Raw genomic sequence first — 15,246 nt, forward strand, 5'->3', positions numbered from 1 at the left:
AGAGAGAGAGAGAGAGAGAGAGAGAGAGAGAGAGAGAGAGAGACACTACTATTCTGGGGTCAGCAAGTGGTCAAGTGCTTGCCATAAAAGCCTAACGGGAGTTCAAGCACTAGAACCCATAAAGATGTAAGAAGTGAACCAATGAACCAGCTCCATGACTTTCATCCACTGATGTGCGGTGGCATGTGCATGCTTCCTTCCCTCAATTCAGGGGAGGAGGAGGAAGAGGAGGAAACAGAGGAAAAGGAGGAGGAAGAGGAGGAAGAGAGCTGCCTCTGCTGCAAGCTTGTTGGGAGAGGAAGGGGTTCAGACACTAGCTCCATCACCACAGGATGATGGTACGTAACAGGTGATCAGTAGATGACTGTCCCGGGGCTGGAAGGATATTGGGTTTTGAGACACAGTACAAGGTGTTAAATATCTGTAGATATTTAACTGGCTGTTTTCTGGTAGAGACTGCAGACTTCATTGGCTGACTCCAAGAGGACAGAACTAAATTCAGAGGAAGGAAGTTGATGTGAAGAACAGTTTGTGGAGAGATGCCTATAGCGAAAAGCATTTGCTCTCAACTCAGTAGGCAGGTTCACTGCACCTAGATGTTAGTTCAAAACCACCTGGAACTCCAGGTCTGTGGGACCGTGAAAGGCAGCCTGTTTTCTGGTTGAGCTAGGTTTAAACCCAGGAGCCCAGCAGGTAACTCTGCAAGGAATGGAAGGTATTTGCCATGCTCCTAGACACCAGGCTCCTGACATGAGGCCTCAGCTCTCCATAATTCTGTGGCCGTCAGTCACAACGCCCCAAGCCTCTCCACAGGTAGAGGATGTGACCTCGGATCAAGGATCAAGTAGCCTCAAGACAGATTTAAATGAGGCACCTAAAGGTCTGAAGGGCTTAGCCAATTAAGCTCCCCTTCCCGGACACTCCCCCCTGCAAAAGGTATTTAACCTCAGGCCAGCCCTGAGAAAGTGGGGTAAGGTTTCAGTCGTCACAGCTCTCCTCCATGACAATAAATGCTTTAAACCCATAGACCAGCTTCTTCTCACCAGACCTGCTGTGGGGAACAATGGAGCAGGTCTTCCTCTAAAGAGCCGAGCATCTAATCTGCAGGAGGCCTCTCTGCATTCTCAGCCAGAGGCTCCACCAAGTCAAGTTGCCCGCCCTCCAGAGCAAACCAAGGACTCTCTCCTCCCTGTGGAACCAGCCAAAGCTCTCTTCTCCCCCTCTTTTCCCTTTGGCTCTGGGCTAGAGTCCACCCTCCGGCCCACACTCTGTTCTCAGCTGTTCGGCAGCATCAATCAGTGCCTGTGGTGCCCGAGAACTAGAACCTGCTGTCCCTGGCCTCCGTGCAGCCCGGGTACCCACAAGCCGGCTCCGTGCAGTCCCGTGGGACTCCAGACTGAGCTTCCCCAGCCCCGGAGCAGAATCCTGTGGCTTCTCACAACCGGATGCCTGCCCAGCAGTCCAAACTTCCCGTGTCCCATCTCACCTAGTGGCCCAAGCCCTGGGCCTGACGGGTTACCATTTTAACCAACACAGGTCTAGGGGATCTAGTCCCTATTCTGGCTTCTGGGGGCAGTAGAAACACAAATGGTGTATATATATATATATATATATATATATATATATATATATATATATGGCCAAAATGGTCACACATATAAAACAAAACAAAACTCTTTTTAAAAGATTTTTTTTTTGGTGATTCCGTTTTTGTTTTTGTTTTAAAGATTTATTTATTATTATAAATAAGTTCATTGTAGCTGTCTTCAGATGCACCAGAAGAGGGCGTCAGATTTCATTACAGGTGGTTGGGAGCCACCATGTGGTTGCTGGGATTTGAACTCAGGACCTTTGGAAGAACAGTCAGTGCTCTTACCCGCTGAGCCATCTCATCAGCCCCCGTTTTTGTTTTTTTTATGTGCATTTTTTGCTTGCATGTATGTCTGTGTGAGGGTGTCTGAGCCACTGGAAATGGAGTTATAGACAGTTGTGAGCTGCCACGTGGGTGCTGGGAACTGAACCAGGGTCTTCTGAAAGAGCAGCCATTGCTCTTAACCTCTGACCTGTCTCTCCAGTCCAAAAAAATTTTTAAAAATAAAATAAAAAAATTAAAGAACAATTTTATTTCTTCATTTGTATTGTTCCTGAACTTGGGGATCATGAAAAAGAGTATTTATTTGGTGTGACCACATCAGGAAGAGGAATGAAGACATACAGTGAGCCCCTCACCATCTATCTTCAGGATCCTGAAGTGAGGTTAAAGTTTATGGAGAGGGTGTGGGTTACACATATCTAAGCAGCTCCCCAGTCAAGGGGTCTTGCCTATCGTTATCTGGGCCCTAATCTCCTAGAAAGTTGTCTGGGAGAGAAGCCTTCAGCACTGTGTGAAATCACTCTTTCTGGAGGACAAGGGCCTCCTCTGTCCAGTACTAGGCTTTATTTAGCCCCCCCTTTTTTTTTCTTTTCCCAGCACAAAATTCTTGGAACTTGCATGGCAAGTCCCTCCTCTGCCTGGCATGAGGAGAGAAGCCACGTGTTTAGCTTTAGCTTTTCTCTTTTCCCAGCATGAGATTTCTGGGAAAAATTCCAGTTTCTTTGAGTCCACTATTTCAATAGTCTGATAACCAAAATAAGAGAGACAGGTGTCTCTTCAAGGACCTGCATTCCCGTGAGGCTACGTATAGCACTTTGCCTTAGGGTAACTTCCTGAAACATAGAGGCACCAAGGAAAACCATCATGTCACCAGAATCCTAATCCTCTTGGAGCTGGGAAGAAAGTATGAGAGAAAACAGATTACACTGTGACTGAGTGACAGCTTTGAAAGGCTCAGAGAGAGGAAGAACAAGGTAACACATGACTTCACAAAGGAACAGGTTTAACCTGAGAGAACCTGAGGAAGAGCAGACTCTAGCCGAGGAAAACCAGAGAGTTTTCGGACCACTTACCGACTAGGGCTAGTTACAGGAGGAAAGGATGGAAAATGGGCATGTCTTAGGTCTCTATTGCTGTGAAAAAGCATTAAGATCCAAAAGCAAATTGGAGAGACAAGAGTTTATTTTGTCTTATACTTCCAGGTAACAACAGTCTATCACTGAGGGAAATCAGAGCAGGAAGTCAAGGCAGGAACTGAAGTAGAGGCCATGAAAGACTGCTGCTTACTGGCTTGCTCCCCATTGCTTGCTCAGCCTGTTGTTTTATAGCATCTAAGGCCACCAGCCCTGGGATAGCACCACCCATAGTGAGCTGGGCCCTTCCACACTAGTCAGGGAAATGTACCACAGGCTTGTCCACAGGCCAGTCTTGTGTGGGTCTTTGTTTTCTTTTTTTAAAGATTTATTTATTCATTATATGTTAGTACACTGTAGCTGTCTTCAGGTATACCAGAAGAGGGTATCAGATCTTATTACGGATGGTTGCGAGCCACCATGTGGATGCTGGGATTTGAACTCAGGACCTCTGGAAGAGCAGTTAGTTCTCTTAACCTCTGAGCCATCTCTCTAGCCCAGGTATTTATTCAGCTGAGGTTCCCTCTTCCAAAAATGACTCTAGCTTGTGGCAAGTTGACACAAAACTAGCTAGAGATTGGCTATTGTTAGGAGTGACCAGGGAATGGTAAGAAATAAACAAAACCCGTCTTTAACTCTGGTTCCAGGGACTCTGATACTGTCCTCTGGCCTCCACAGGCACTGGGTATCTAAACAGTGCACAGTTAAAACACTCACACACATACACACATAAATAAATAACTAAATGTCTATTAAATAAAAAGATTCATTTTTAGTTACTACCCCTTCCCCCTTCTAAAAGGGATCCTGCTGCAAGATATTTGACCACATAGAAAGTTAGTTTGTAGAAGGAATCAACCATGTTTGAAAGTGACTTCAAGTGGCAAATTAGAGAAAGGTTTGACAGACTAGGATATGCCCAACTCTCAGAGAAGAGAAAGGGAAGCTACTTAAGGGACAGTGGGGAGGGGGGAAGAAGGGGAGGGGGGAAGAAGGAGGGGGGAAGAAGGGGAGGGAGGGAGGAGGAAGAAGAGGAAAAGGAGGAGGAGGAGGCTGCTGTGGCAGCAGCAGAGGCAACAGAGGCATTTTTACTGGGATAGTTGTACAGAGACACGTTGCAGAGAGAGCTAGACACGTGGATGAAGAAAGAATGATCTGGAGAATGAGGAGCCAAGAACTGGGCAATTCTGGGCCTCAAAAGCTGCCCTGCCACCTGGCCAGAGAAAGGACAATGGGTTAGCAGCAGTTTCCAGAATTCCTCAGCTATTTCCTCAGCAACAGTCTCCAGACCTCCCCAGCACCCCCACACCCTGGTAATGGAATGTCCGTAGAGATGGACCCAACAGATTAACATAGAGGTCATCTATCCGGGAATTCCCTAATGTGCTTTAAATCAGGCTTGCAAGCTCACTTGGTTGTCTGTTTATCTGGGTAATGGGAGACTCCAGCATGCTGGACTTCTGCAGAATAAAACACTCTTTGCGTTTATTTGAGTCTGGGGTATCATTCTTTGGCGAATCATGGACCCTTACATGCTAAACGGAGCAAAAACTCAGAGAGAGAAGCCAGGTTGAATCAGTCAGCTTGGTGAGGAGTTTGAGCCAGAACAGCAGAGTTGAATCAGCCAACAACTAGGAAGGGGGTGATCTTATTTAGCTGCCAATCTCAGAGGTTGAAAATATTCTAGGCCGAGATTAGATGGTACTGAGGCTAGAAGCTTCCAGGACTAGTTAGTAGACAAAGGCAGTGAGCCTTGGAGGTGACAACTAACTAGATCAGGCGGATAAAAGTTACTTTTATAGGATTCTTCTACTACGTAGCCCTGGCTGGCCTAGAACTCGGTAAGTGAGCCAAGTAGTCTCAAACTCTCAGGAATCCTGCTTTTGCTTCCTGAGTGTTGGAATTACAAGCGTGTGCCACCAAGCCCAGAAAGATTTATTTTTATGGTATGCCTAGTGTGCCTGCATGGCATCACATGCGTGCAGGAACTGGAGTTACAGATAGGTCGTTGAGAGCTGCCTGAGTGCTGGAAATTGGTCCCAGAACCCTTCCAGAAGAGTAGTACATACTCTCTTAAAGCCATCGCTCAATGTAGGAAGTGCTCATCAGTGGAAGCCGAGTAATCAGTGAATTAACACCGCAGGCCTCACGAGCTTGAGTTCTGAGAGACAGCAGAGTCCGCCTACCAACTTCGAAATTCCGGCTTGACCACGCCCTCGCCCCGTCGCCCCGCTCTTGCGTCACCGCCCCGCCCTCACGCAAACCCCACCCTTCACCCCTGTTGCGGGGAGTGGACTGTTTTTTTTTTTTTCTGGCCTTCGGGTTTTTGTTCAGCGCCTGCGCAGTCCCAACCTTCCTCGGGGCGCGCCGTAGCTTTGGCTGCAAGATGTGGAATCGGCGGCAGGGCCGCCTCAGGACGCTGGCGTTTGGGGTGGAGGAGCTGCGGCGCCGCCGGCGGGAGCGGGAGGCAGGTGTGGATAGACGAGGAAGCCAGGGGAAATGCACATGTGGCGGTTGGAAGTAGGGAAGAGACTCCTGGCTCTGAGCCGAGTGTGTGCTCCCGAGCTTCTCATCCTTAACTGAGCCGTTCCTCTGCCCCCAGCCCTGCGGAAGGCGCGGAGGGAGCAGCAGTTAGTCAGCAAGAGGCTGCTGAGGGAAGACGCCCCGGAAGAAGTCGGAGGCCAGAGTGCAGCTGTGCTCCTTGGGGAAGCCGAGGTGAGAGGCTGGGCAACCCACGTCCGAATGCCAGCCACTCTTAACCTCCAGCTATTCGCTGGATCAAGCCGGAAACAGGATGAACTACCCTGTACCACTCAGTGCCCCGCATCCTTCTAACAGTCCATCAAGTCATTGCCTATTGTTTTAAAACCTCTTTAAAGAGTTCCCGAGTCTATGGTCCCTCTAGTGTCTTTGAACACTCTGAGCTCCCTCTTGTCAGTCATTGTGTGCCTCAATGCTCAAAGTCCTGGCATAAAGGAACCATATAATGACTAAACATTATAGCCTAGGAGCAACTGCTCTGTCAAGTAATATATTAACACAGGCACTACCAATGAAGGAAACAGAGTTTTGTTTGTTTGTTTTTATTTTTTTATTTTCAAGACAGGGTTTTTCTGTATAGCCCCGGCTGTCCTGGAACTCACGCTCTAAACCAGGCTGGCCTCGAACTCAGAAATCCGCCTGCCTCTGCCTCCCAAGCGCTGGGATTAAAGGCGTGTGCCACCACTGCCCAGTGGAAACAGAGTTCTTATCATTTTTATCATAGGAGGAAAATTTGGGCACAAGAAAAACTCATACGTTTGTTGGAGGAAGCCAGAAAGTACTAACTTCCCTGAGGCCACGAAGAGCAGAAATCAGAAAAATAGAGAGTCTGGAGTATACCACAGACAGAGGCAATAGATGTTCATATTTAAAGATGTTTGTAGGTGTCGCTGGACTGTACTTTGCATGGGAGGACAGGTCAAAGGAGGAGGTTTTGCCAGGTGGAGAGCTTTAATATTATCCTGGAAGTAGCCCTATAAGAAGGTGGAGTAGATAGTCTCATTTTTTCAGTTGCTGAATCAGGTTCAGATTCTTTGGGAGTTGGAGATAGGGCTCCCAGGATCCCTTGCCTAACAAACTTGCCTGCAAGATGGTGCTTAGTAGCCATATTAGTTCGTTGGTTTGTCTTTTGAGATAAGGTCTCTCGGTAGCTCCAGCTGTCCTGGAACTTACTGTGTAGACCAGGCTGGCCTCAAACTTGGTTTGTTCCACCATGCCAGGCCATATGGTTACCAATAACAAGTTCTGAATGTGTTCTGAATGTGTTGATATTGAAGATGTCACAGATGAAGTTGGTAGATGAGAGACTTAAGGTGTGCTTCATGGCAATTACATGTCACCCTTTTCCTGTTCTGGGACCCAGGTTCAGCAGTTCCTTCGGCTCGCCCAACGGGGAACAGATGAAAAGGAAAGGGAGAAGGCTCTGGTCAGCCTTCGTCGAGGCTTGCAGCACCCTGACACGCAGCAAACCTTCATCAGGTCGGTGTTGGTGGTACGAGTGGTTGGCTGGGGCTTTCTAGGGACAAGAGAGTGGAGGGGATAGACCCCAGGCTTAGCAGGGTTCTGGTGTCATTCATGCAGGCTGGAGGGCAGCGTGCGGACCCTTGTCGGGCTCTTGACCAGCAACCGGGCTCTGTTGCAGCTTGAGGCGGCTCGGTGCCTTCATGAGCTCTCTCATTCTGAGCAGTCTGCAGTGGCTGAGGCCTGCCTGCCAGCTACTTCCTACCTCCTCACCTACCTCTCTGGTCACAGCTCAGACTTCATAGTAAGGCTTGTCCCTTTTAACCTTGCTCCGGGGTTAGAGTTTACATATACCTTTGGGGTCGGCTTGAGCTGGCAGGTACAGGAAAATTTAAAACAAAACAAAACAAAACATGCACACACCCATCATCTCCCCTCTCTTGTGAGCTTCGAGGACAGGGACATGCCATCTTCCTTCTCCTATCGCTCGATGGCTTGGTATGAGATGAGCCCAGCCCAGTGCTTCTGTTGCCTGCTCTCAGGAGCTGTGTCTGTACACACTGGGGAACCTCATTGTGGAGAGCGAGGCTGTGAGAAAGCAGCTCCTGCCGCAGGGCATTGTCCCAGCCTTTGCTGCCTGCATCCAGGTGAGTGCTTCCCTTGGTCTCTCCCTGGCAAGCCTCCCTAGCTTCTTGCCACATGCTCACTGGCTTAGCCAGGTAGCTCCAACCTCTACCCTTTTCAGAGGGTTAAGCCTGGGTCCTTTTGACCCATTTTCCTGTCCAATCTCTACCCCGTCTGTTTCTAGTCCCCCCATGTGGCTGTGCTGGAAGCGCTTGGATATGCCTTGTCCCAGCTTCTGCAGGCTAAGGAAGCCCCAGAGAAGATCATTCCGTGAGTAAACGATGCCCAGCTATGGATGACTATCTCATGGGTGCTTGATCACTTCTGATCTCCACATTTTGACAGCCGTGTTACAGATAATTTGGGGGTTGGATACTTTCTCATTATAAGTGTTTGAGAGGAGCCATTGGTATCTCCCTGGTTCCTGCTCACAGTTTGCTTTTGCTGGCAGCTCTATTCTGGATTCCAGTCTTCCCCAGCAGATGCTACGGTTGATGCAACCAGGCCCGAAACTGAACCTTGGGGTTGCCATGGAGTTTGCTTGGTGCCTTCACTATATCATCTGCAGGTAACAGGCCAATTGGGAAAAATGTCTTTCCTGGGGCTCCCTACATATGACTTAACTCTTCAGACTGAATTTTGTTTTTGGAATAGCTTTGGTGAGTTTTCATCCCTCCGTGGTGCTTTCTTTTGCTTAGGAAACCCACAGACTGGGTTGTTTTGTAGCTTCAAGGTAGGATTGACTTGATAGTGACTGCCTGCTTCCTGTCACCCAGCCAGGTCAACAATGCTGTGCTCCTCACCCATGGGGCTCTGCCCACGTTGGCACTGCTGCTGTTGGACTTGGCTGGGGCTGTGCAGAGAATGGATGATGTGGGACTAGAGCTGGTAAGGGAAAGGATGTGTGGGGCTTGCTTTACACTCTGCCTGTGTGTCTCTGCTGTGTCTTTCTCTTTCTATTACGCTCAACTTGTCTTTGCAGCTTGCATGCCCCGTGCTTCGGTGTCTAAGCAACCTGTTAACAGAAGTGCCAGCGGAGGTCATGGGACAGCAAATGGAGCTCAGAGACGAGCGACTTGTGGCAGCCTTATTTATCTTTCTCCAGTTCTTCCTTCAGAAACAGCCTGCCTTGCTACCTGAGGGCCTCTGGCTCCTCAACAACCTCACTGGTATCCATTACATTCTGCCTAGGCCTGATCTTTTACCACCATTAAAATATTTATTAAGGCCAAGGAAGGGTAGATTTGTTAGGAAACAAAATACAGATTGAGAGAAAGTCAAGAGAATAAGGGGGTGGGTGTGTGTGGGAACAATTCAAAAACTACAGGAGGAGTCCACACCTTTCCCTACCCTGTTAGTGAAGGTCTCTCATCTTACAACCATCTTGCAGGGGTGGGTCCTTGGGTCCCTAAAAGGACCCCTTTGAAGGAAGGCCCTCCCTCCCTCCCTCTACCCATGGCTGTCAGGCAATCTTTTCCTCTCCACTTCCCCAATAAATTGCCTGGGTCTTAGTTCCTTCAGAATGGGATGAAAGCAATCCCAGGGATCCCTACCTCTTCCTCAGGGTTAACCACCCCACACCTCTTCCTGTCTCTCAGCTTTAGCTTGTTCACCAATTATTGCCACGGATGCTCTGTAAATAAGACTCTATTGAAGCTTCGGTCAGAAGCATCTTCCAGATGAAGTGCACGTCTTGTAGACCCAGTTAGCCAAAGGTCTCTTTTGACCTAGTCATTCTGAAAATGCTGGGGCATGTGGCCACCCTAGGCTTCAAGTTCCTGCAATTAGGAGACGGAAAATGAAGGAAGAGCTCCCCCATGTGGACATAGTGTGTCTTGCACACCCGAGAGAGTTCATCTGTAGTACACACACAAATGGGCCCCCATAACTTCTTAGTATGTGTTCACATGTTGAGTACTGGATGCCATGTATATACATATAACATACACAAAACCCTTTCTTTCATGGCATGTTTAGCCTCTGGGTACACTGACCTCAGAGCTTGAAGCTACTAGAGACAGGAAGTGGGAACAGTTGAGCTGAAAGAACTGAGGGCAGGGGACTTCAACACCAGGACAGAATGCACCCATCTCCCCTTGGGAGGAGTTGCTGTCCCATCAGTCCTTATCTGAGATCTGGAAATGGTGGTTCCTCAAAGAGGTAGTTAAGGAAATATCTGAAGCTTGGTAGTGGTGGCTTACGACGCCTTTAATCCCAGCACTTGGGAGGCAGAGGCAGGTGGATTTCTGAGTTCGAGGCCAGCCAGGTCTACAGAGTGAGTTCCAAGATAGCCAGGGCTACACAGAGAAACCCTGTCTCAAAAAACAAACAAACAAACAAACAAACAAACAAACAAACAAAAAAAGGTATCTGATACTCTTATCCTTCTTGGTCAGGGGCCTCATGGACTGGGGCGTGGGGGTGCAGAGACTCCAGGAAGATGCTAACGTCTGCTTGCACATGCTCCAGGGACATGTTTCTTATCCCTGAAGGCCCATATGCCTCTCGTTTGGCGAGTAGGCATACTTATTTGAGACTGAGCAGGATATGGACCTTTATAGAGAGGCTAGTTCTTCATGGCCTAGCTTGTAGTGGGTAGGATCGTGGGGGTAGCAGGTCAGAGCTAAAGGTACTTCATGTGACATTTTCCTTTTCAGCAAACAGTCCTACTTTTTGTACCTCCTTGCTCTCTCTGGATCTGATCGAGCCGCTCTTGCAGTTGCTGCCACTATCAAATGCAGTATGCATGTTGGTATGTACTGGCCTAACATCTGAATTAATGGACTACTGGTCAAAGCAAACAGGAAGAACAGACCTGGGCTTTCTTTTTTTTTTTTTTTTTTCCGAGGCAGGGTTTCTCTGTGTAGCCCTGGCTGTCCTGGAACTCAGAAATCCACCTGCCTCTGCCTCCCAAGTGCTGGGATTAAAGGCGTGTGCCACCACAGCCAGCTGACCCGGGCTTTCTTAAGTACCCTTAATTGAGAGCTGGTAGGTGGTGTGGTATGGTTTCAGAGCTAGTACAGTCTAGGTGTAGCCTGACTACTGCTTATGGTCCTTGAACAAATCAACAAACTACTGGAAGCACCAATCTCTTCCCTTATGCATGGGTAGTGGCTCAGAGGTGGATGTGGGAATGACATGCAGAAGAGCCTGCGGTAGTACTTGGGTACATAGCCACCCTTGCTTATCCTGTTACAAGTTTTGGTTTTCATCTTTTGTTGGGGGCGGGGCATGTCTTTGTGTCTGCAGGTGCTCACAGTTCTGGGCAATGTCGTAGAGAAGGGTCCAGCTTACTGCCAGCGGTTGTGGCCAGGACCCCTGCTCTCCTGCTTGCTTAACACACTGGCTCTCTCTGACACTGAAGTTGTAGGCCAGAGTTTGGAGCTGCTGCAGCTGCTATTCTTGTATCAGCCAGAGGTGGGTCTGCTTGTTCAGAAGCCACTGATCCTACCATGGTGCTCTTCTCTTCCAGTCCGTTTCTCTGGGCAAGGCTAGCCTATGTGGGCTGAAGGTCAGAACCTTCATCTTGTCAGGAATGCACCATCTAAGAAGTGGGCTGGCCCATGGGGCTCCAGGATTTGGGCTTTAGAGTTTAAATGTCTGTCCTTCTCTATCCTCAGGCTGCCCGAGCCTTCCTGCAGCAGTCAGGGCTGCAGGCCCTAGAAAAGCACCAGGAGGAAACTCAGCTTCAGGAGAGGATACACGCTCTCCAGCAGATAGCTGCTACCCATGGATGACCTGGCTGCTCAACATCACCCTTTACCCTGCAGTGTATTTATCCTAGGGTCTCCTACTTCACTTTAGAAGCTAGTAGCTTTTTGTTATACCTGAGTATGGTGTTGCACTTGAGATCGTCTTGCTTCATGCTCTTCAGCAAGTTGGCTAATGACATTCGACATCACAGCTGGCACCTGGTGGGTTTTTTTTTTTTTTTTTTTTTTTTGAGGAGAAATAAAGCAGTATTTTTATATAAAACTACTTTGCCTCAGTGTTGTGCAGTAAGAGGGAGAAGGTAATGAGGAGGACATTCTGAAGTGACACTGTACAGCGTAAGCTTTATAAGGACCCAAAGCACACATTTCCCCACATTGTCTTCAGTCCAGCAGGTTCGGGTGCTCTCGCTCACAGTCCTTAGTGGAGACCTTCAGGCTTTGCCGCTTAGCACATTCTGCATGGCTCTGGTTACCTCATCAGCACTCAGATTGTTCAGAGACACTGTCTTCTCTTGGCCAAAAGCTGAGGAAAGGGGATTCAAATGAATATCCTGCATATCCAAATTATAAAGGCTACACAAAATTATAAAAGGTATTTTTTCAAAGTTGTTAGGATAAGAAAGGAAAGAGGTACGGTTCACTGAACATAGTGGCTCATGGCTACACAGCCAGTTCCGGGCTGGCTATGGCTATATACAATCCTGCCTTTAAAAAAAAAAAAAGTGGCTTTGCTGTACTTAGCATTAATTAGGTCAATCGATTAAGAAATCCCAGTCCCTAGTAGCATTTTGTATGGGAAGAAATGTGTCTGATGCTGTAAGGTCACTGTAGGCATAAACTACTGACCGGGGTCTAGCTTTCGCTGACTGTCCACTTTCTGGCTGGCTATAGCCCACTTAGCATACTATGTGGTACTATGCACGCACAGCACTACACACTAAAGTTACTTCTGTCTGTCCTTCTGTGTGCTTTAAAGTTCTGTCTGTCCTTCTGTGTGCTTTAGGAGGAAACTTGTTTTATTAGTTTATAGGAGTCTTGATTACAACAAATTTGTAGTAGGATGTGACTCTCCCCACCCACAGAAAGTCCTTTGTCAGGGTTGAAATGATTAAAATGGTACCATTTAGTTGAAGTATTACCTATTTACTGTTAGTCAACCTATTAACAAAATTTCAGATTTTGGTTATAACTAGGACTAGTGTAATTTAGGAGGCAATGTCAGGGAATGCCTCAGTTTGGTACTGATGATCAAACCCAGTGCCTCTCACATGAACGGCAATTACCGTTTTCTTTGTATCTTTGGAATTTTGAGATAACATTTCACTAAATTTCCTACTCAGGCATTGATCACACTATAGCCTCGGACAGGCCTTGAGTTTGTGGTCCTCCTGCTTCTGCCTGGGAGTATCTAAAGCTGGGATTTACAGGCTGGCTCAGGAATGCCTCTTTGAGACAGTAATATGCAGTTAGGGGTAAGTAACAACTTGAATGATGGGAGCCAACCATAGAATGCTATAAGGAAGGGGCACAAGGTGCAAAAGCTCAATCCTATTCTATTTGAGCTGCGTAACTTTAGGCGTGTTCCATAGTGTTTAGACTCAGCTTTCTATATTTACAAAAGAAAAGCACCCATTCACAACATCATCATGAGAATGAGTTAAAGTACCCAGCGTAAGCTGTAAGCATAAAGTGCTCAACGCTGCTAAAATTCTCAGTCCCTGAATTTGTACTGGCTAAGAAGTGATTCTGAATGACCTACGCTGACATGGAGACGCAAGTCTTTTCCATAAAGTACACTCTGAAACTGCAAAAATTTCCTGAGTCTAGCCCAAGACCCAGTTAGACCCCATATATACACGCTGCCGTGAATAAAAAGCACCACACAACTAAGTAAATGTGAATTCCTTTATCAGTGCGAGTTTTGGTCCTTCAGCCCCGTTTTCCCAGGACGTTGGGAGGCCCCTTCATCTCTCCATCCCGTATTCTGCAACCCGGGCCCCTGACCTCCGGCGACCAGTACTCACCATAGCGGGCCCAAAGCTTGGGCTGCACCTCCGAACATTCGCGGATCAGAATGGGCAGGTCGGGGTGCGCCTTCTTCAGCTCCACGTACCGTTGCACGATGAAATCTCTGCAGGGGGGGAAGAGAGAGGCTGCCGCTAGCGGGCAAAGGTACACAGCCCCCGCCCCTCCCCGGAGGTCAAGGTCATAGCTCCAGCTTCCGAAGCCCACTCGCCTTCCCACGCTTCCGCCTCACCTCACACCCTGGCTGCCTGGGGAACGCTGGCATAAGTGAACGCGAATCTCACGCAGCCCCAGCTTTGCGCCCACCGCTCGGCTAGCAGCGGCGGCCGCCATCTTTGTTAGCAAAGGCGCGCCCAATCACGACCTTTCAGGCACCTTAATCGGACCAATAGCGGGCCCTCTAGTCTTCGCCGTCGATTGGACGACGCAGGGAAGGGGGCGGGATAAATCTTAGCCAATGACAGGAGGTAGCGTGTGGTGACGCGAAGAAAGGCAGGTTTTCGAGGTGCATTGTGGATAAAAGTTTGTCGCCGCTGTCTTGTTTGGGGACATTTCGCGATTGCAGACGTTGAGAGGCCGCTGCCAAAATGCCAGAACGAGATAGTAAGGCTCGAGTCGACCACTCTTTCCTGCCCGCGGGACTAGAGACACTAGGCTGGTCGAGTTTGCTGAATTTAAGCCGGGTGTCGTGTGACTGATGGAGCCGCGCGAACCATTGGTCCTTAGGAGAGGCCCAGCTGAGCTGCCCTCAAGTTTGGTTTCTTTTGTGGAGGACCGGCGTTTTGAATTTTTTGAGGCAGCTCTACCTCCCTATCCCTTCCTTAGTAAACCATGGCTTGTGCCTCTCTTTTAGGGACATGGTTTATTTATTTGACGCGGGAGGGGAGGTGCTCGCTAACGCTCTGAGGCAAACCTCAAAGTCCCATGTATTTGGGATTACCGGATGCTGATGTAGTGCGTAGTGCTTTAGGAGCGATCTTTGGGGGTTGGGGGTGGAGGGGGTCAGGTCGTCGTTTAAGGAAACCCGGCTTTATAACTATTTATTTTTTACGAGTGAGTTAGGATCTAAAACGCAGGGGTCTTTCTGTCTCCACTAGTCAAGTGCTGGGGTGACAGGTGTCTGCCGCCACAAAACTGCTCTTTTGCTCGTTTCCTTTTGAGATAATCTGGATGCGTAGCACTAACTGGCCTCGAAATCTCGAAGGTCTTGCTGCCTCAATCTCCCTGGTGCTGGGATTACAGGTGTGGGTCACCATTCCCAGTTTCTGGTAATAGTTTCTTGTATTCCTCCCAGTTCAGCATTACTGCATAATCGTTGCTCCTCTTCTTGCCTACTATGTTGTTTGTTTTTATAATCGCTAGTTCTTGTACGGAACTTCACACATTAAACGAGTGATTGATTTAATGTCATTTTTTTTTTCCTTTAAGGTGAGCCTTTCTCTAACCCTTTGGCTCCAGATGGCCACGATGTGGATGATCCTCATTCCTTCCACCAGTGAGTATTTTGTCTTTGGAGGAATGGGTTTAGCAATGAGCAAGAGAGATAGTAGTGAGGGTGAAAGAATTCAGAGTATTTTGTTGGCAAAAAATGCTCCAGCAGTTCATAGAAGATGGTTTATTGAAAGGAAAATGCTAACCTATACAACATGCTAAACTTATTTTTTCTACAGAAAGCTTTGTCATGAGTTCATTTACCTTAACAAGATGGTGTAATTATGCTTAATTTTGTAAGTTATATAAAATGATTGTTTTGGTGTCAGTTTTTCAGTAAGGTTGTAATTATGGACCCCCCCCCCCAAAAAAAAAAAAAAAAAAAAAAAGGAAAAAATTTGGAGCAATAATCTTTATTTCTGTGACTCTTAAGTGAATTATTAGA

The 15,246-nt window shown here is 47.9% G+C and overlaps 3 protein-coding genes across 3 annotated transcripts in view; 2 read left to right on the forward strand and 1 right to left on the reverse strand.

Annotated features, from left to right (window-relative positions):
- Nucleotides 1-5,297: 5,297 nt before the first annotated feature.
- Tmco6 (transmembrane and coiled-coil domains 6) lies at nt 5,298-11,607 on the forward strand. Its single transcript, XM_021150476.1, has 12 exons — nt 5,298-5,477; nt 5,609-5,721; nt 6,911-7,026; nt 7,129-7,312; nt 7,551-7,655; nt 7,817-7,902; nt 8,084-8,200; nt 8,409-8,520; nt 8,615-8,801; nt 10,290-10,384; nt 10,882-11,049; nt 11,253-11,607. Exons 1-12 carry the CDS (start codon nt 5,393-5,395, stop codon nt 11,367-11,369), a joined length of 1,485 nt encoding a protein of 494 aa, XP_021006135.1. The 5' UTR covers nt 5,298-5,392; the 3' UTR covers nt 11,370-11,607.
- A 55-nt stretch (nt 11,608-11,662) lies between these two features.
- Ndufa2 (NADH:ubiquinone oxidoreductase subunit A2) lies at nt 11,663-13,771 on the reverse strand. The gene is made up of 3 exons (XM_021150477.1): nt 13,603-13,771; nt 13,370-13,476; nt 11,663-11,868 (listed from the first exon to the last, which is right to left on the reverse strand). The coding sequence occupies exons 1-3, from the start codon at nt 13,701-13,703 to the stop codon at nt 11,777-11,779; spliced, it is 300 nt and encodes a 99-aa protein (XP_021006136.1). The 5' UTR covers nt 13,704-13,771; the 3' UTR covers nt 11,663-11,776.
- Nucleotides 13,772-13,867: 96 nt separating this feature from the next.
- Nucleotides 13,868-15,246, forward strand: part of Ik (IK cytokine) — a 13,725-nt gene continuing 12,346 nt past the window's right edge. Inside the window, exons 1-2 of the mRNA XM_021150482.2 lie at nt 13,868-13,973; nt 14,799-14,865. Of these exons, the coding sequence (XP_021006141.1) occupies nt 13,958-13,973; nt 14,799-14,865 (83 nt within the window). The 5' untranslated portion in view covers nt 13,868-13,957. The remainder of the gene's footprint in view (nt 13,974-14,798; nt 14,866-15,246) is intronic.

Source organism: Mus caroli, chromosome 18 (assembly GCF_900094665.2).
Source record: "Mus caroli chromosome 18, CAROLI_EIJ_v1.1, whole genome shotgun sequence".
Lineage (NCBI taxonomy): Eukaryota > Metazoa > Chordata > Mammalia > Rodentia > Muridae > Mus > Mus caroli.